This window comes from Diadema antillarum, unplaced genomic scaffold, assembly GCF_040938485.1.
Source record: "Diadema antillarum isolate AM-2024a unplaced genomic scaffold, OU_Dant_1.0 seq00003228_RagTag, whole genome shotgun sequence".
Taxonomy (NCBI): Eukaryota; Metazoa; Echinodermata; class Echinoidea; order Diadematoida; family Diadematidae; genus Diadema; species Diadema antillarum.
The window spans coordinates 1-21,145 of record NW_027273813.1 but is presented as its reverse complement, the minus strand read 5'-3'; the positions used below and the strand labels follow the sequence as shown (position 1 = coordinate 21,145).

Below are 21,145 nucleotides of genomic sequence, written 5' to 3'. Positions count from 1 at the left end.
ACCGGCCAGGCTAGAACTTTATCGCTTCAACGCCATCTTAGCTAGATCCGCTCCTTTATGCAGTAATACAACAGCAGTGCAGTCGATCGAGTCGTATTGTACAGTGTATGTAGTGGACATAATACCAAGCCTAGAACGAATGCGCACGTACTGTAGGCCTACGCACATCACGCTGCTAGGGCAGCACCAGCCAGCCAATCAGACAGATCCATCCGTACAGCTAGGTACGTACGCGCACATCTCCTTTCCCGCCAATTGTGCATTGATTATGGTCATAATTTATGCATAGCACGAGTGTGCGCTAGAAGCGCACGCACAGGGCACCACTGCGTGCGTTGTGGCCGCGGCCGTCATGTCACATGCGCTGCTGACTTGTAGAGTACGAGTATCACAGTGTTTATGTTAAACATGTGCGGTGTTTAGAACGTGTTTACGAGGCGTTCTAAATGTAAACGCGTCTGTTTACCCTGACAGTAGAAGTGTTTAGGCCTAACCAACAAACATTTGGGTAATGCCCTAAATCATGAACGAAATCTTTAACAAAGGCAACTCCCATTTTTCTCTAGCAGTTAAAATATAGGACTGTACATGCGAAACAAAAATTTAGATTTATTACAGTTGTATTACATATTTTTAGGTTATCCTTTTCCCTTATTGATTAGGCATTTCCATGAAAGGCCTAAAACATGAATTATTTCATAGTGCATCTTGATGTCGTAACAGTTTCCACTTTCTCGTGATAAAAGGAAACTACGAAATTGCAATTGACACGCCATTTCCAACACTTCTCCATATATATATGGACATATTGAGATTAACATAGCGTGACCAGAATAAACACTCCAACTAAACACTCCAAGCTAAACACTTTAACTCTCAATACTTTACACGTGCTATACACACCGGGTGTTTAGATGTTAAACAAAGTGTTTAGATTTGTAACGCTGTGTTTAGTTCATAAACATGTCGCATGTCGCATTTTTTACAGTGTACATTTGCACGCACTCAAGAATCAACTCTACAAAATAAACCTGTAGCAGAAAGCATGCTGGTTTTTTTTTTTTTTTTTAATCTACGCCAAACAACGTTTGTTTTGTTTCATAATGATAAGTTCGTAATATATGCGATATTATCTTTACGGGATATTGTTATGCATGAACATAATTTTTCTTATTGTATTTTGTGGTGTATGAGTGTTGTATGATACGTTACATTTGTTCCAATCATGTATTTGATAAAGGAAATAATGACCAACGAAGATATTATGGCAACGTAAGTGCTTACTGTTGATAGTTTGTGTACGGCCGTGCACGCTCTTATCTGTATGCTTTTATATCTTGTTTATGTGTATGTATACTTAAGGCGCGTGCTTGGTGCATTTGTACTATATACTACCTCCATTCCACAGGAATTTTATCTCATCGGTCACTCATCGGAAGCAAAGATCGTTGCTTTCGGCCACCCGCCGAAGTGTATCGGATCGCAGTCTGATGAATCCGACTTGGTCGGTCGACTATCAGGTCAATGTCAGACATGTCGCCCGTGATTCTCATCGGACGATCTTGCCTCATCAGATCACCGCCCATGTCTGACACTGACCTGATGTTCGACCAACACAAGTCGGATTCATCGGACGGCGATACAATACACTTCAGTGGGTGGTCAGAGTGATAAACTTAGCTTCCAATGAGTGACCGATGAGAGAAAATCTCTGTGGAATGGAGGTATCACTCTAACGGTCTGTGTCTTACTGTTTGTCTCCTTCGTCCTACACAGCCGTGGCATCTCCTACACTCAAACATTCAAGACGTCCGCGACGCAAAAGTACTACACGACGTGCGTCATAATATTTAAGTGCACAAGATACAGGTATGTATGAGACCCAACCACCTTGGACGACAAGGTACAACAAGAAAGCAAATGGTAACAAACAGATAGATAACAAAAATTAAACGGTAGAATAGATAAAATAGTAGCGACATTTTCAGGCCGGAAAGTCAGCAGATAAAATTAGGGAATTCTCCGTGTTGTAATAAATAAAAAAAAAATGAATAAATAAAATAAATAAATATATATATATATATATATATATATATATATATATTATATATGATTTTTTCCAACTGATATCTATTTATTACACACAGACGCTGAACTTTCTTATTTTGATTATATATATATATATATATATATATATATATATATATATATAAACAATATGGCATAGTATAATACCTGGATTTTAAAAAAAAAATCGAGGCAAAGACAATCTCTCGCAGCAGTGAATTGCATATATTTTTCTGGGAACCATTGCAAGTTTCGTTAAAGGGAAATTTGTGTCACGAACAAGTTTGCCGGAAATGAATAACAAACAGACAGTCATCAGTGTTTCGCATTCCGGGTTTTGTTTTCACCGTTTCAAATGAAATGCCCTCGATCCAATAAGATGCCGATTTATGTATATTTTCAGACTATTCGTTTGCTATTTTTCTGTCCAGTTGAGAGTATTTTTCTGCAAAGTTGAAATCTATTTGCAAAGACTTGCGATAACTTGGGAGCATTTCAGTAATCTTTTATACTTTTTTGAATTGCATAGGTGAAAATGTTCGACTGTTGCCAAGATTCTTTTTAAAATTCAGTCGAACAGTCTCTTCATGCGGGAAAAAAATCATTCAACTTCATGGTAAAGTGTGCAGTGTGGGAAATACTTACCACAGAGGGTATTATCAATAGCTACGTGGAAAGTAAACACGTAATTTATCAACCTTACTCTTATCACCATACGCTGAACACAAGGAGATCGCATTTGAGTGTTCCATCTCGAGGACCGTCATCAGTATGTTTACAAAATTCCCTGAACATTTCTCTTATGTAATGTGGAACTGTAACATGAGGGAGTCTCCCCATGGCTTCATTTCCTGCATTGGCGCAACAGCGTTTACTATTTTTTCTTATATTTTGTTTATTGCTTACTAGGACAAGGCCAAATATGTCTGGCATCAAATTTAATGAGTAATGTCTTATTCCCTTTGAATGTACATTCCCTTATATAGGCATGTGTGGTGGTTTCCAAATGCAAAATAAATCAACTTTCATTTCCATTTTTCTGTCAGTAGCAACTAATTTTTGCCTTCATGGATTGCCGGAACACATCAAATTACACCCACGTTTCCCTTGCATCCGTTATTCATATTGGCCTTCCTAGCTTTCGTATGAAAAGTACAGGAAGGCACTGAGATACCAGACAGATCAGACGGAATTGCAGCTATCCCTACTATACTCAGTATTTGGTATTTTAAAACCTGTGAGCCACACTGTTTATAGTTCCTTTTCTTTCCTAGAGGGAACAGGTAGTGACACGTACACTTTGAAGCTAAAGAATTCTCATCGAATATTTGGGTATTATCGTTCTTGTAACGAAAAATTCTTTTTGGGACTTTTATTTTGTTAATAGGACGGTGTATTCTACCTCCACCCGCCAGAGCTATCGCGTGGGTTACGTCGCCGACTCCGTGTGCTGCCCTGGATGGCAAGAGCAGGACGGCAGGTGCATAACTACGATGTGTAAGTTTGTCGTTTGTCTCGATGCATTCGTTTGATTAGTATTATCATATCATGATTATTACTTCATTGCATTGATATGATAATATATCATATTACATTATATTGTATTATTATATGATATCATAATTATGCTGCAATATATTTCATCATGTTACATTATGTTATATATCATATCATAAAATATGTTGTACAACATGAGATCATTTTCAATTCCTTTTTCTCCAGCAATATCATCAAACATTTAATAAGTATTTAAATCGGTCAGCCACAGAAAAAAAAAATAGTTTAACCCTTATATCGTCCCAACTTGACTTTGGTAATGCACTTCTGTTTCAGCTACCACAATCTCAACTTTCAATGTTACAAAAACTGCAAAATTTGGCAGCCCGTATTGTTACCCTTACCAGATGAAATACTCGCATTACCCCTGTTTTATCTTCACTGCATTTGTTACCCGTTGCAGTGGCGGATCCAGAGGGGGCGCAACCGGCGCACCGGCGAACGCCCCCCCCCCCCTTTCTTTTTCGTTAAAAACAGAAGAAATAAAAAGAAAAAAATGAAATGAAACCCGGAAGTGGCACGAGAAATATTAGTCACGCCCCCCCCCCCCCCCCTTTACAGAATTCCTGGATCCGCCCCTGCGTTGAGTCTAGCATTGTATTTAAATTATTATTTTTTGTATTTCATAGCATATATTGAACTGCCCCGAAGAACAATGCTAATTTGCTGACAATCTATAATCCTCCCATTTGCTTAAGATCATCCGATTGTAGATTGCTTGTTGTAACAAAAACGAAGAAATCATGGGGAGATCGGTCATTTGCACATGCTGGACCTTACCTGTGGAATCAGTTGCCTCAAGCTATCCGTTACATTTCGAATGTTGACTGCTTTGAAATTTCCCTCAAGATTCATTTTGTTTATAACTGCTGTCCAGTAGAGTTGTACATTATGTAATTTCTTTTTTTTTTCGTCATTATTGTTTCATTTACTTTCATGCATGTACATCAGTGTGTGTATGATTTTTGTATTTCATAATTCACTTTTCTTACTGCGCCTTGGGCACATTAGTTATGTGGAATTGGCGCATTATGAGTACACTGTATTACCGTTATTATTATTATCATTATTATTATTATCATTATTTCTATTATTGTTATCAAACATAATAATTATATATACATACATGGTAATATATAATATCTAAACACTTCTGTTAGTTTCTGCAATTGCAACAATTTTCATATACATCTGTGTATTCTGTTGTATTATAGGCCTAAAAAAAATGATATGCGGCTTCCAAGTTACTAAAAAGTTTATCTTTTGATGGACCGATCGGGCACCTAAAAACAAAGTGAAATTTTTTGATTTTTTTCTTTTATTTCAGGCAACTTCATTTCTTTTTCGGACTACCAAAGAAATGTATTATTATCGAGTTATTATATACATTATAATGATATATAGCATATATTCAGTTATGTTCTTGTGAAGTTGTTAATTGATCTCCTACCGACATGAAACTTACTACTAAAATCCGCATAACAGCCCCGACAACAAGCACGCCACCGCCGACAACGCAGGCAACAACATCCGCGTCAAAAACGACCCAGAAGATGACGACAATGGTCCCGTCTACACTTGCAACTACTCGAGAGATTCGAACCAGTGATTCACTTCGGACAGCTACCGCGGGACCTGCCGCCACTGTCGAAAGCTTAACCAGGGCATCTGCGGGCTTTCTGTCGAATCCGACAATGATGTATGTGACTGTGGGCGTCGCCGTGATTGTCTTCCTCATCATCGTTGTCTGCGGAGTGTGTTGCTGCTGCAAGAAGTGTCGATCGGGAAAAAAGCGCGTAGCAAGGTGAGGAACATTGTCATGATTTGTAGGGAAACCACGGATAGCAGATTAACCGGTTAAAGGGCATTTCAGATGATTTTCATAATTTCACATCATGTATAGTACATATTATATCGACATATCCATGTATAGACTTGTGAAATTATTTGTGGTCCATGAGCAGAGAACTAATACTCTGAAAAATCTAAAACAAATTACACTGAACGGTGTTGATGACATGCAACATGTAGGAGCCTCACATATTTCAGAAATCTAACAGTGTAATTCCATTACAATACCGTTTGCTTAGCATGTTCACCTGTGTGAAATCTATGCATGCCTTCTTCTTTTGTTCTTCTTCCTTGAGCCACATTACTCATGCATTCTCATGGTGAGGATGCCATGTCATCATCCTTGTACATTGCAATTTGTTTTAAATTTTGAAAACATTCTTATTCCTCACCCCAATCACTATAAATTCTGAAACACTATACTCAACATAACTAATCTATAGTTGTTCAAATGTAAAAGTATGAAAAGGTCTCCTTTAACAATGATAATTGGCTTCAATGCTTCAATGAAAATTAATGCCGAAACTCAAGGAAGCTTACGACATGCAGAGACTTAGCAGACCAATTTTACCATTACCCTACCTTTTTATCATTTTCATAATAGACATTACTTTCGCTGTAAGATATATATATATATATATATATATATATATATATTTATCTTTTACAAAGTCGAATGTTTATGTTTATGATGTAATTCCAAATATATTATGCGTTATGTTTTGTTGGAAAAAGAAGAATAAAAAATAAATGAATTGAATTGAATATATATATATATATATATATATATATATAATTTATATATATATATATATATATATATATATATATATATATATATATTTATAGTAGATATCACCACCTGTATTTTTAAGATCGAAAACACTGAATACAATTTGAACCAACATGTTGGGGAAAAAAGAAAACAGGGGCATTGGAACGTGTTATAAAAACTGCTTTCTAAAAGACTCTTGTCATCATAAACACCGTTTCTTCAATTCTCACTTCCGTCATAATACTATACCAGTATAATGTTCATAATGGTGATGATTACAGCACATGTGTAATCTCACATCTTACTTACCTTCATTATTGATACCAAAACATGCAAAATGTTGCTGATTGCAATGTCATGTCAGTCATTATCATCAGCTTTGTTATCGGAATGATTTGCATTCTAATTTGCTATTGCCTAGTTTTGAAAACTTTCCTCTTCTCTTTTGAAAGCATAATATTTTATGGGAAGTGAGGGTTATTTCTTAATGTTGAAATGGTGACTCCATATAAAGAAATATATTTTACGGAAAACAAGTGAAGAGCTTAATGGTAAAGCGAGTTAACTCCATTCTTGCTAAAATGAGATGTTTGGAGTAAACCTGGTAAAAAAACCAAAAAAACCAAAGCAAGTGATACCAGAAAAAAAAATAATGTGGTATTTCCAATCATAATTTCAAGAATATCACTTGTTATCTAACAATTTTTATTTTGCTCTACCTGATGACTTATATACTTTTCAAATGTGGAAAAAATGGCGCTTAACTCGCTTTGGGATGAAACTCTTCATGTACAGAAAGATATTCAAAATTTGATATTGGCATACGGTATTGTGCACGTGCTAAACAAAGCCTTGGACTTTTTGTCGGTCATGCCGATCCTGGCAGACCTGGTGCACGTACTTTTGCTCTCTTAATGTCACATTGCGGATTGACGTAACTAACGTGAAAAGAAAACGTCATTCGCTTTCTGTATCCTTGATTATTTGGAACAGAAGACTTTTGATTTTGATCAGCTGTGATATAAATATATTTAAAGATGTAAATGATATATATGATATACCTCTATTCTGTCACGATGATTTCAAATATACTTTCATGGGCAAAGTATAGTCATGCTGAAAGATAAATCAGTTGGTATGTTCTCTCAAGTGATTTGTTAATCTATACCATGCACAAACAATAAATGAAAATGTAACCAAATGAAATTTAGATTTTGTATATATATATATATATATATATATATATATATATATATATTACCCTGCATCACAAAACCAACAAAAAGTCGCCTAACATGGATTTTTAGTTAAGGACAGATTCTAAAAGAGCAGACTCTAAGCTTACTCCCCTAACCTACCTGAATACTGGAAAGAAAGCACACATTCTGGAAAAGTGTGAACTGAGAAAAGAGGCTCTGAAGTACAGGGTCTATTCAAGCGCTTAATCTTTCACCAAGCAGTGCTAGCTGTGCGATGAAAGGGTCAAAACACAGGACGTCAACCACTGGAGCAACAGCAATGAAGAAATTATCAGATTAGGCTGAAATTGAGCATATTCTATCAACACATTCTATCCATGATTAATGCAAACTTTCAAAGCAGTAAAATTATCCTTTCAAAAGTTATTAGACTTGAAAGTGAAGAGTGTACAAAGGATCTCAAGAAATGAAAAGGGGCCTCTATTATACATAGCTGATCATTCTACTCTCCCCCCAAAATGGGTTGTAGAAAAACTGCGGAAAACACACTTTCCCATTTATGTTATGATCCCAAACTAAAGAATAATATAGAAGAAAGATAGCTCTTTCAGAAAATATGAAAAACTCAAGATTGAGTCAGTTGACGCATTTCCCCTGTTATGAGCCCTCACGTAAAATTAAGGGGTGCGACTTTTTGTTTGTTTTGTGATGCACGGTCATATGTTATATTTATATATTCAGGTCAGCAAAACAGACAACTCTGTTTACTATGCCTTCTTAAAGGTTAGAAAGGAAATGAATTCGAGACAGATTATTCAAAAGTCAAATGCCTCTTGTCAGCTGTGAAGGTCTTAATAGGTGGCAATGCTGTAATCTTTCTATTTTTGCCTGTTTGCAGTCAGTAAAAATTTGACCGGATGTTGTAATAACTTGAAGTTGTAATAATAAAATCCCATTATGATTAGGGAAATCATCGCAAAATTTTCTAATCGACAAAAAAAAAATCATAACATTGAAAGGAAGTAATAATGTCACTAGATTTTTATGATTACATGGTTGATATGTGTATTGTTAAAGAGAAAACATGCCTTGCTATGGGTTTCCACACCCCCCACACACACACATACACAGATCCTCACTAATAAGCAAGTATTAAGTTCCATTACCTACTACATTTAATTTCCTGATAGCAATTAAATGCATCTGAACTTCATGACCGACTTCTATCCATTTTTTTCTTTCTATTTTTTTTCCTCTGAAAGAGTTAATCTGGAGTCAAATGTCTCAGATTTTCTGGAATAGAATCTGGTACGCAAGGATAACACATCGGGTCAAAATATTAGAGATCATCTGGACACTAAAGAGACAGAAGGACTATGAAATATCTAAATCAGAAGAAAGAAAAAATAATAATTACGCCGTGACTTAATTAGGTTTTCGTAATGAATATAACTGTGATGCGTTGTTAATTGAGAATTTTATGTGACTTTGAGTTCATCAGCATAATTGTATCTTCACATAGCGAGGGCAAAAAAGGTAAAAAAACCCAAAATCAACCGCGTGGATTGTTGTCGTTGTTGTTGCTTTCTTTGTTTTCCTATGCCAAAAAGTGAAAGTGGAAGACATGACGTACGTGCAAAGACGGCTCATGAATGGGAGACGAAATCCCAAATGACTCTCTATTCTTTTACTATTTGCGGGTAGCGTTTGACCTTCGCCGGAAATTTGACCTTTCATGAGATAAAAGTCCACCCTATAACTTCCGGTTTGCGTGATAAACCCGATAAACTGGCAAAACTAACGGGGATTGATTCGACATATTACCACTATGGAATCTATCACCTGCTAGAGAGGCTTGAATACGTATGCCCTATAGTGTTTACACGGGAAGTGGTAAATCTTTTTTTATCCGTGTAAAGTAATAGACTGCATTTTAATTATATAGGACTGTGTATAGAGACTATGTAAAAGACTGCGTTCATGGGTGTGATCGTGCCTTGACATTTGTACCTGACTATTACTGTGAGAATTCATGGGCGACTTTTTTTTTCCACTCATTTATAATGCTTTCACTCAAAACAGTCAGTATGTCTATGGAATGCAAGCTGCATCAGCACAGTACACAATGCAATACTCATGTTCAGAATATTACAACAGCAATATCTAAAGCAACTGGTGTTTTAAGAAGAATAAAATATTTAATTAATGATCAAACTTTAATTATGTTATACAACACTTTATTTTTACCATATGTAATGTACTGTAATATTGTATGGGGCAACAGTAGCAAAACAAAATTGAACACAATTTTTCTTCTCCAGAAAAAAGGCTCTTCGTATATGCACACATTCAAATTTTTTGGCTCACACTGATCCCATATTTTATCGCCTAAAAACTTTGAAGGCCCATGATATACATTTATACCTGACTGCCATATTTATGTATAAACACACTTGAAATTTATTACCATTTTTCCATAATACCCTAGTAACCAATGACCATATGTGGCCCTGCACCTCAAAACAAACAAAAAGTCGCCAGACATGAATTTTTAGTTAAGACCATATTCTGAAAGAGCAGACTTTAAGCTTTAAAATGAGGTATAACTCAAAGCATATGGACTCTCTTAACCTATCTAAATATTGGAAAGAAAGCACAAACTCAGGAAAAGTGTGAACTGAGAAAAGAGGCTCTGAAGTACAGTGTCTATTCAAGCGCTTAATCTTTACCAAACCGTGCTGGCTGTGCGATGAAAGGGACAAAAAACAGGAAGTAAACCACCAGAGTAACAACAATGAAGGGATTATTAGATTAAATTGAAATTAACCATGCCTCATTAACACATTCTGTCCATAATTAATGCCAACTTTCAAAGCAGTAGCACTATCCTTTTAAAAGTTATTAGAGTTGAAAGTGAAGAGTGTGGACAAGGTTTTTCAGAAATGAAAAAGGGATTCTAAAGACACACCAAATCACACTATTCTACCAAAAATGTTTGAGATAAATTGCTAAAAAACCACACTTTCCTGCCGATTTTATGATACCAAATTTTAGCATAATGTAAAAGAAGACCCACTCTTTCAGAAAATATGAAAAAGTCAAGTTCGGCTAGGTTGACCCATTTCACTTATTTTCAGTCCTCACGCAAAATCAGTGTGTGCGACTTTATGTTCGTTTTGAGGTGCACGGTCACATATTCACTCATACCCTACCCGTCGTTCCCATGATTTTCACTTAAGTAATCCGAAGCTTTTACTTGCTCAAAAGTCGATTAGACATCAAGGTCCGGATGCATGGAACACTCTTCCTGAGGAGTTGAAACAGTGTGCCTCCTTGTTTTCATTTAAAGCAAACTTAAAGAAGTACATTTTATTACAGTATATTTCAAATATGAACTAAAAACAAATAAATTATATAACTAATGTTGGTCTCTTTCAGTAAACCAATTTCACTATTCTAAATTCCAGCCTATTTGCTATTGTGCACCTTCAAGCACCTGCACACACATTCACCACCACCACCATCACACACCAGAGTTTATTTTCCCCTGCTACCTTCGCAGCAGAATTTATATTGTTACGAATTTAGTACGTCCTTATCTTTTCCTCGGGCCGGCCATCTTTTCAAGCAATGCTTATAATGGCGGCCCTCTGCACAATCGTTTCTTAACTATAAATGTTATTCTTATCACTGCTGCATAGACATGCATACTGTATATTAAATTTCTTTCATATCGTTGTTTATGCAAGTCAAAAGACTGTGTTAAATTTATTTTACATATATCCTACATGTTCATGATTATGTACTTATATGTATCGTGGTTTATGCAAGTCAAACGACTTTGCGTTGAATTTACTTTGTATATTTCCTGCATTTTCATGATTATGTAACTTATGTGTATTGATTTGCAGAAAATAAAGTATTTATCAAACAATCAAACAAACAATAAATTTAACATTTTCCTTCTCTTTCATATAAGTTTATAGCCTACGTGTGTTATTTCCTCTTCATGATAGGCAATAAAATAAAAAGGCATGTGTCCAAACTAATGTCAAGGCAATGATTAACTCCAGAGATCATTTTTTCTTTATAGATTTAATACGTGATTTATCTATTTTCCCTTTACCAAGGAGCCCGTTGCTGACATTCTACATTCTACAAAAAAAAAAACACACACACACACACACACCCAAACACACAAAAGATTACATTGTAGAAAATTGAGAGGGCATTTGGGATCTAGATTTATTCATATAAACTATTGGAAGGCAATAATGCTCTTTCCTTAATTCTTTGATTTATTTATCCACCACTAAAACTTAGCATCTTCATAAATATCCCGCTCAGCTTTATAATGAGTTCAGATTACCTCTCCCACGAATGCTAGTATATATATTAGCTTAGAGCGCATTTATTTATACTGGTCCTAATTTTTGATACTCTTTAAATAACAAAATCAAAATCGTTCCGTCCATACATTGAGTTAAAAAAAGAAGAAGATTCAAGTCTTATCATTATACAATCTTATAGTTCCATAGAACTGAATTAGCATGTAGGTCTGTTATTACTGTCGACATTTACACTGGCCTTTTGATATTGCCACTTTACCCGAGTGTAGGTACCACAATTTTGTGTCTCTCTTTAATTAATTTCTGCAATTCTTCTATTTTCCTCTTATTATTCATAAACACGGTGTTACACGGTGTATTCCCCAGTTATTCTTTTCCATGTCGCTGTCTGTGTTGTATTCTCTCGTCTCTTTTGTTGTCTTTTTTTTTCACGTCAGTTGTGTCTCTTATCATCCTGTTTTTATGTTATTCTTATCTCTTTAGTGGGCTTCCGAACTTACAGTATGTTGTATCTATTTTTATGCCTCCGCCACGAAGTGGTGCCGGAGGCATTATATTTTCGGGTTGTTCGTCCTTCCGTCCGTCCGTCCGTCCGTAATGAATTTTGTGGACAGCGTAAAACTTTTTGAGGTATCCTAATGGAACTTGGCATGTATGTGTATTAGGGGGTGAAGTTGTGCCTATCAACTTTTGGGTGCACATGCTCAAGGTCAAAGGTCAAAAGGTCAAGGTCAAATGCTTAAGATTCCACTATTTCCCCCATATCTATACAATGCCTGAAGATATGTTCTTGAAACCTAGTGTATACATGTATTACCCAATTAAAGATTCTCTGGTGAAAGTTTGGGGTCATGAGGTCAAAGGTCAAAAGGTCAAGTAAAAATGTTAACATTTGACTTTTTTCTCCGCTTTTGGAAATTGTTCAAGGTATCTTCATGGAACATAGTATATATGCATGTACTGACTGGCAGTGATTATCTAGGAAATTTGGGGTTCATGGGGTCAAAGGTCAGGGGTCAAAGGTCAAGGGCAACACTTCAAAATTTTACTATTTCCCTCATATTTATGCAATGCCAGCAGGACTTTTTTTTTATTTGGTGTATGCATGTATAACCCAATAGAGATTCTCTTGGAAGTTTTTTTTTTTTTTGGCCAAAAAGGTAAAAGGTCAAAGGTCAAAGATCAAGTGAAAGTGCTGAACTTACTTCTTCCTCCATATCTCGGAAGTGGCTCAAGTTATCTTGAAACTTAGTAGGCCTACGTATCTATGCATGTTCTGCCTGACAGTGATTCTCTTATGAATTTTAGGGTCAAAGGCCAGATGAAAATGGTAACAATTTACTATTCAATACAGAAATTGCATTTTTTCTCCATACCTTGAAAATTACTCAATGCATAAACTTACGAAAGGATCAAAGTCAAGTTACAGTCCTTAAATCCCCAAATACATGCTCTCTTATTCATCCAATTAAACCTAGGTCAAGGAAGGTGATCATTCAACACATTTGCGACAAACATGTCATTTTAATATTTTGCCAATTTTGTGAAAATGTAATCACACATTGTTCACATGTACTATAGACCTATTAGGAGAATCATGCATTATGGCGGAGGCATACCAGTCGCCATAGCGACATTTCTAGTTGTTTTTGTTTTTTCTTACTTCAGAGTGGTCCACATATCACAAGCATTGTCTTTTCAGTAGGTCCCTCCATTTTTCGTACAGTACTTATTGTTCTCTTTGGTGATTTATTACAGTGTTTCTTTCTAACGATTATGTATCATAATGTCTCACTATAGGTATACACTCTTTCTGTCACAATGTGCCGCTTACATTATTATTTTGTCACCAAAAAGTGTGAAATGTACGTTATGTTTGTCAAAAAAAAATGAAAATAAATTGAATTGAGCTGAATTGAACTAATTTTTTATGAGGAAATCATAACTGATTATGTCATCTGGGACCTAACTTGCACGCATATCAACTAAATCATACAATAATACTAATTCTGACTTCCCCTCATGTTATTTTTCTCTTTTCTACATCATGCTGATAACATCAAGACTGGAGAGCCAGAATTCAACAGAGGGACAGAATGTGGGTAAGAACTAATTTTTATATTCTATGAAACCGTCCATAGATTATTGATAAAGTGATTTTCTTATCTCTAGGTAGTACGCTGTAGACTTTTAAGAATATTCATGCTATTACTAAACGTCCCCCGTCATCCATTTTCCACATTGTCCATAATGTCTCTAATGCTTTTCTTCATGCAATATTCAATATAAGGTGAAATATGTTAATTCATCATTCCCGAAAATGATATCTAACTATAATCTGATGATTCAGAGATCAAAATTGCTGCGATCTTTTTCACTGTGAAGAAACAAGAACTCAAGAAATCAATTAAAATTACATGAGATATAAGCTTTATATCATTAGAACGTCTTCTATAACGTGAAAATATGCGTTCGCTTCTCTTTGACCTACTGATACCAGGTTTTGAGGAGGCCGGAGTCGGCATGGGAGGGGCTGAAGGACCGAGAACTCGAGCCAATCGCCACGCCAAGATGAAAGGGAAGAAGAAAGATAAAAACCTCACAGCAGCTTCGAACCCCGGTTATGACAGGTTGGCACTTGATGAGGTTGCTGAACCAAGCACCTACGAGATTCTGCGAGATTCAAATGCGCCAATCACAGCTAGCGAGAATGGTATGATGGCGGCTGGAGCTACCTACCAAGGCGCGCAAGCATTTCCTAAAGGAAAGCTGGAACCAGAGGAACCAGTTTACGAAATTGACGAGTTAGTCACTGAGAACGAGTACGTCACACTGGACCAAGAAAAACAAACCTTTCATAAGACTCCTTCGACGGCGCCAAGCAAAGCAGATATGAACAGCGACACCAACGTCAATCGTAAGAAAGTACCTCCCAAGCCCGCTCCCAAAGTACGCAAGGAGAATAAGATTGATACTGTGCCGCCACCTACGGCAGCAAATCACTTGCTTGTTGTACCTCAATCCAAGAAGGCTGGGTACCTTGACATGACAAACTCTAAATCGAAACATGGAACCGCGGAAAAGATCTATCCACCCACCCCTAAACATCCTGGCGGAGAAAAACCCAAACCATCACCTAGGGTGCCGAGGAAGCCTCAACCGGGGAAGATTACTCCTAGAGGCAAGGGGTCAAAGTCACCTGAAGCCTGTCGTGTGCTGGATGCAAGAGCCACGCCCGATTCCTGTAATAATGTCTACGACATAGTCAACAACCCCGACCATTCCCCGATAAAGGGCCAAATTAGCCTCTCAATGGATGGCATGTACGTGAAGCCAGGAACTGCCACGGCATCTCAGCCCCTGCTGAGAGGGACTTCCCCAGGGAAGAAAACCGCCATCGAGAACGGAGATGACGTGGCATGTACATACATGGCCGGCGACCAAGCTACGTGCCCCTTTTCCAGCGACAATTACGATCTCGTTGGCGTCCCGGGATCCAATAGCTGTGGTGGAAACGAGTCCGACTCAAATCCGAATAACCACTATGACATGGTCATGACTCCTACAGGGTCAAAGAAGAGTCAGTCAACGCCTAAATTTGGTTATGACATTCCTCGGCACGCATCCATTGATTCCAGCAGTCCGTACGAGAATGAGCGAAGGTCGTCGTCATCGCTCCCATTCAAGACGCAGCCGCCTTCGATCTCAGTGTTCGCAGATGACGAGGTCTACGACGTCGTCGAAGTGAGGGACGAACACTCGAAGAACACAAAGACCATGTCAGGGCGCCCTCTCGTGAAGCACGGGGAGAGTGTCTCTCAGATGGAGAAGGAATCTCAGAAGTCTAAGACAGCGATTTGGAGGAGTCATTCAGGTCCGTCTCTGCTGAAATCTGCAGAATTAGAGTCCGTCTATGTAAATACGTCGAGATTTTGAGCCAATAAGACGTCAAAGTGATCATACCTGGCTTGCATAGAGACAAAAGTGAATCGAACTTTGCATAGTGTAAGTGATATTGTGCCACGGAAGACTGTACTCTCTCTGTTGTTGCTGTTTTACAATCTTGTTTACTTCAGTACTCGTTCAATTATGTTGAGTCCTTTTCCTCGTTCATTCTTTGGACCTTGTTCACATTAAATGAAAAAAAAAAACCTAAACAAATCCGATTGGGAAAGAACATTTTCCACTGAATAATTTTAGTAACTCTACTCCTTGCCTCTTCAGATGCGCTTTACTGCACTGATGTACACACAGCAGTGCCTATTATACATGCCCAGAGAGGGCGGTTGATAGGTGCCTCCCATCATGGGTCATTCCACTTCAACAGACCAGCCTTAGCATAGATACATTGAATATGATCAATTCAAATTTCTACAGCAACAGGCTCCACACATTCACAAACAAACTTATTCATTCTAGGTTTGAAGCATTCATAGGTTTTGAAGCTCGGAAAGAAGATGCCACGAAGTTAGATATCGGACTTTTTTTTTACATAAAGTACTTGTATTATAGATATTATATATACTGCTGTTATATAATATACTGCAGGCAAATAAAGTATATTTGCCCATTTTAAGGCTCATCTGATTGTAAATATATGAAGATCATAGGGAGAAGGATAAGATGTCTTTGTTTGTTTGTTTGTTTGTTTGGGTAATCATTGTTTGTTTTTGTTGTTGTTATAATGATCCTCTTGAGACTGATTCCGATCACGAAGAAAATATGCAATCATTGCCAAGGTTCAAATAGTATATAATTATATACTCATAAGAGAAAAAAAAAACATGATGACTTTAGACGTCTTAGAAAATGAATGAAATTTTTTATATCAGTGTCGGATTAGCTGATTTTTGACATCACCGAAGGGATTTCGTCTATGTTCAGGTGTTTGATGACTTTGTTAACACTTGGTTAAGGCTTTCTGTAAGGAAATTTCACTAAGCAGGGATAGAGATTTATGCTGCAATGCTGTCATGCTTTCTAGGCTAAACATTAACCTTTTCGTAAACATTCTTTGTCATGTAACAAACAATGTAACCGCCTTGTCCACGACATGTTACTTTAGATATGAAATTTATCTTCCTGAAATTGTTCACCGTAATAGTTATCTTCACCACTTAGGCAGGTCCTCAGTGCGTGATGATTTTAATGCTAGCACTTGTTTAGTATCTCATGGCCTACGTTTTTAATAAATAAGTGTGCTGACCTCAAGAAAATGTTTCGTTGCTTATGATCATGAGATTAAAGGCAGAAACTATAGTCCTGCTATCATGATTGTAATGATCGTGTTCCTTACATCAGTTTTTTCTTTCCAATTAAACAATAATTTCAGAAGTAATGTTGAGAAGAAGGTTGTTGGTAGCCAAATGACAAGGAAGTATTTTGCTTCATTTGTGAGAATTCTAATATTATCTGTACAAATGTAATATATCTCTCGAGATTTAGAATTAAAAAAAAAAGATACCGGCAGGTACGGTTCTAATTAGTTATAATTTGCCATAACGTGCGTCTAATCTGCATACACATAATCACGTGTTGTTCTTAATACTATTGATAATATATACATTGTACAGTATAATTAGAAAAAAAAATGATCAAGGACAGCTGAAAAGGGTAACCATTATATAGAACACTCGAGAGGCGTAATAATCATTTTAACATAGCCCGAGGCCATACGCATTTTATCTGTTTACATACACCGTACGACTAAAAGTGACATGATATTAAACTGAAACACGAATAATGGTTGTGTGTATATAGTATTTCTACATGCGGTAGTCTGATTTGAATGATCGGATGAGGGCACTGCACTTTGAATCGAATGGAACCAATTTATATAGCACGTGAAGCATGTGTCATGGTCATGATATAGCATGTGTACGATGGGAAGCAGCGAATGCTTGAAGACTGTAGAAGTATACACATGTCCAGTGTTGTGTACGGGACTGCGAATTGTTTCAAACAAACGACATGCAATGCAAATATCAGTCTCATAAAAACGTACTGCTTGTCAAGAAAAAATGACATATTGTGGCAAGTGTGTTGCCAGATAATATGTTACGTCGCCTCAAAAAAGTACTAAAAGTGATAAAGATAGCCTTAAACGTCTACATTACACCCAGCTACCATGGATGTTACAGAAAACATCAGAAAAAGAGGGGGAAAGAAAAAACACCATATAGGCCTTTCTACAGGAAATACAAGAGATTTGACAGTTTACTATTATCTGAAATTCGAATAATGATATAATTATTGTGATGCCAGTTGCAACTTCCAGATAACGTGTAGTTAAGTGGCTGGGACTGCAAGCTTTGAGCGCCTTTGGAGATCACTTGAAACCTATACTCTCATAATTATGTTTTCTGCTGTTAATATCATTAAAAGCATTTCTTTACGTATAAGGGAATATCGACTTCGTTTGGAAAATTTGCCGCTGCGATGTGAGGTTCTTCTCTGTTACAAAGACTTTGGGGCGTGAAATATTAGTTTTTCTGATTGTTCAGTGTGCGACATGTATATAATGGTTATAGGATTTATAAAGAGAACTGATTTTGTCGATATTGTTGTTTATCATGGCGTGGATCTGTGATTGAATTTGATGGACTCACTAATGAAGCTTGAGTATTGACTATAATAATAATGAGATAAATGCATATAAATTTGTCAAACATGACAATCATGACTTTCGCCATTATCAAAACTTGAAGTTATGATTAACAGTTTGTTAATCAATAGCTGCAAACACAAATTAATATCTGAAGACGTAGTAACTTAGAAACAGGAGAACTCAGCATCTAAAGAGGTAACGAAGCATAGAATAGCGTTTCTTCTGCCTTCTTACGAACTTATAAACTTCTTAAGACCGATGGGCCGAGAGTCAGGATAGAAGGAAAAAAAACGGGAAAGTTGCAATTACGGGGAGATATAATTGCTACGTTTTTTGATAGGGGTATTTATTCATCTTATTCGTACACACACAAACACACACACAAACTCACTCACACACAAGCACAAAAAAAAACATGATAATCCACACATATAAACACACACACATATAAATATAGTATAACATGTTGGTAGATAGACAGACAGAGAGACAGACAGACAGTGAGGGAAAGGGGAGAGAGGATGGAGGAGAGGTTTTTTTTCTTTTCTTTGTAACCCATTCACTCGTGAGGTAAAATTACATAATGTTTCATTCCACACAGGGTTTTTTTTTCCTAGAAAAGGTGCCTTCCACGATTATTATCATTGGTATCATTATTATCATTGTTATTATTAATGTTATTATCATCATCATGATCATGATCATCATTTCAATCTATAGAGCCATTTCATTTTTATTATAGTATCGAGACCTTATTGTCAGACATCACTTCTGCTCAACACGAGATAATGGTATTCTGTCACATTCTACCATTTTCGATTGACTGATGACCGACTCTGTTGCCAACGGCAACATAGTCACGATAACAGCCAAGCAGATTACCACTGGCATTGCATGGAATATGCTCGTTCACAATAAGAAGGTAATTCTCCGAAGTAGAAATTTTTCATAGGCCACGGGAATCATTAATTCAATAATTTGTCATATTCAGCAGCCAGCGGGGAGGGAGCAGTACCTGTACAGGTCACGTTCGAGACTTGCCAGCCATGTCCCTTTAATACCACAATACACTCTACATATTAAAGCAACGTCGCGTGTATGTCGACTACTCTAATATGTAGATGAATACAATTAGTAAATTAGCGCGCGATGCCAATCAGCTTTTAGTAATTGATCTGGCCTTTAGTATGGTGTCTATACTGCTACCCAAGTTAATTTTGTTACTCTCTTTTCTTTTGTTCAAGTCATTATGATATTACACTGGATTTGACTATGCCATCAGCTATCTTTAATGAATCCTCATAGAGCTGCGTTATATTTCCCATGTGGTGGATGGATGGTACAATGGCTGAAAACATGCAGATGTACCACTCTTATAGACATCCAGATACAGATGTAGGGGTTTGTTTTTTTTTTTCTCTCTCTCTCTCTCTTCACAGCGTCATAGCAAGCATACTTGGGGGTTTGTAAAGAATATTTGCTTGACCCTTTCCAGCAAGTATTCTAGTGTGTTATGCAGACATCAACACTAGGTGATGGAGCCGCTTAGAAACACAACCATGGCAACAAAATAATTTATAGTTGTGACTGGCTAAAGAAACTATATAACAACGCATAATATTACTTATATCTGGTCTTCTTTGTTTTACTCTGTCCATATCCAAAATAAAAAGAAGAAAACAGAAACCACACATACAATTTTGGTGTGTATTCAAGCCCTGATGTACAAGTATTAAAGTTTATCGTGACAATCAAACGGAAAAACAAAACAAAACACCAGTAACAAAGCACCTGTAGCTTCGCGGCATACTTAACACAATTACATTTGCGGCTCTCCCGTTTAAGCCTATTTCACTTGCAGTCCTAGTAAAGCCTTCGAAAGGAAATTGATTCCTTCTTGAATAGAGCTATTATTGGCGTCAATGGCATTTTATTTTTCTTTTCCAGCTTCAGTGCCTCAGGTCACTTGTGTAATTGCACTGTACGATGGTCACGTGACGTTTTATCATTTTTATCATTATTTTTTGCCGGCACACTGGGCGCCGTTCAACCATTATCGATGAAAATTATATGCATCTCATGCAGCTTGTCATACCTCTTTGTTATATGATATGATAATGGATAAGCTATTACAGCTGCAAGTATAGTTGTGTGTGTGTGTGTGTGTGTGTGTGTGTGTGTGCCATTATGATGATGACTTATATACATAACAAAGAGGTTATTGTATGGAAACACAGAATAAAAACACAAATCCCAAAGTGAATGAATGAATGCAATGAATGAGTAAACCTTTATTTTCTAGGAATTATATAGTTGAAGTGGATTTAGACCCTTTTGCAAGAAAACTCGTCATAAATCATTCAACATGCTGTTAGAATAAGCGTGGTATGAAAACTATCATCGTCTTGCTTTCTGTCTGCTGGATCCCATTATGCTACCTATACATACTGACATGGGAATGCTGACGGGGACGAATATTAAGTTGAAGAAGGAATAATATTCCGGGGAATAGATGGTTGTTGTTTCTACTTTGCAAATAGTGACAGGTAAAATGTAAACCCATGAGAAATACACATGCCAACGAATGCAGTCAAACAAACAAACATACAGAAATATATAACAAGAAACACAATCATTTTAGGAAGTATGTGATCTTTTAAATGTCGGTAATTCCTAGAAGATGGTCATTTATTGAGTCCCCGAAAGGTCGGCTTGGTCTCGTGTCTTTCATCTCCTTTGT

The 21,145-nt window shown here is 36.8% G+C and overlaps 1 protein-coding gene across 1 annotated transcript; it reads left to right on the top strand.

Annotated features, from left to right (window-relative positions):
• The first annotated feature begins 1,246 nt into the window (after positions 1-1,246).
• Positions 1,247-17,206, top strand: LOC139715296 (uncharacterized). Its single transcript, XM_071626872.1, has 6 exons — positions 1,247-1,272; positions 1,777-1,869; positions 3,455-3,564; positions 5,110-5,428; positions 13,863-13,900; positions 14,299-17,206. Exons 1-6 carry the CDS (start codon positions 1,247-1,249, stop codon positions 15,732-15,734), a joined length of 2,022 nt encoding a protein of 673 aa, XP_071482973.1. The 3' UTR covers positions 15,735-17,206.
• Positions 17,207-21,145: the final 3,939 nt, after the last annotated feature.

Coding starts and splice junctions, on each gene's coding strand:
- LOC139715296 (XM_071626872.1), top strand. CDS start 1,247: ATGACCAACGAAGATATTATGGCAAC. Junction 1,870..3,454: donor TTTAAGTGCACAAGATACAG/GTATGTATGAGA, acceptor TTTTGTTAATAG/GACGGTGTATTCTACCTCCA. Junction 5,429..13,862: donor GGAAAAAAGCGCGTAGCAAG/GTGAGGAACATT, acceptor GATAACATCAAG/ACTGGAGAGCCAGAATTCAA.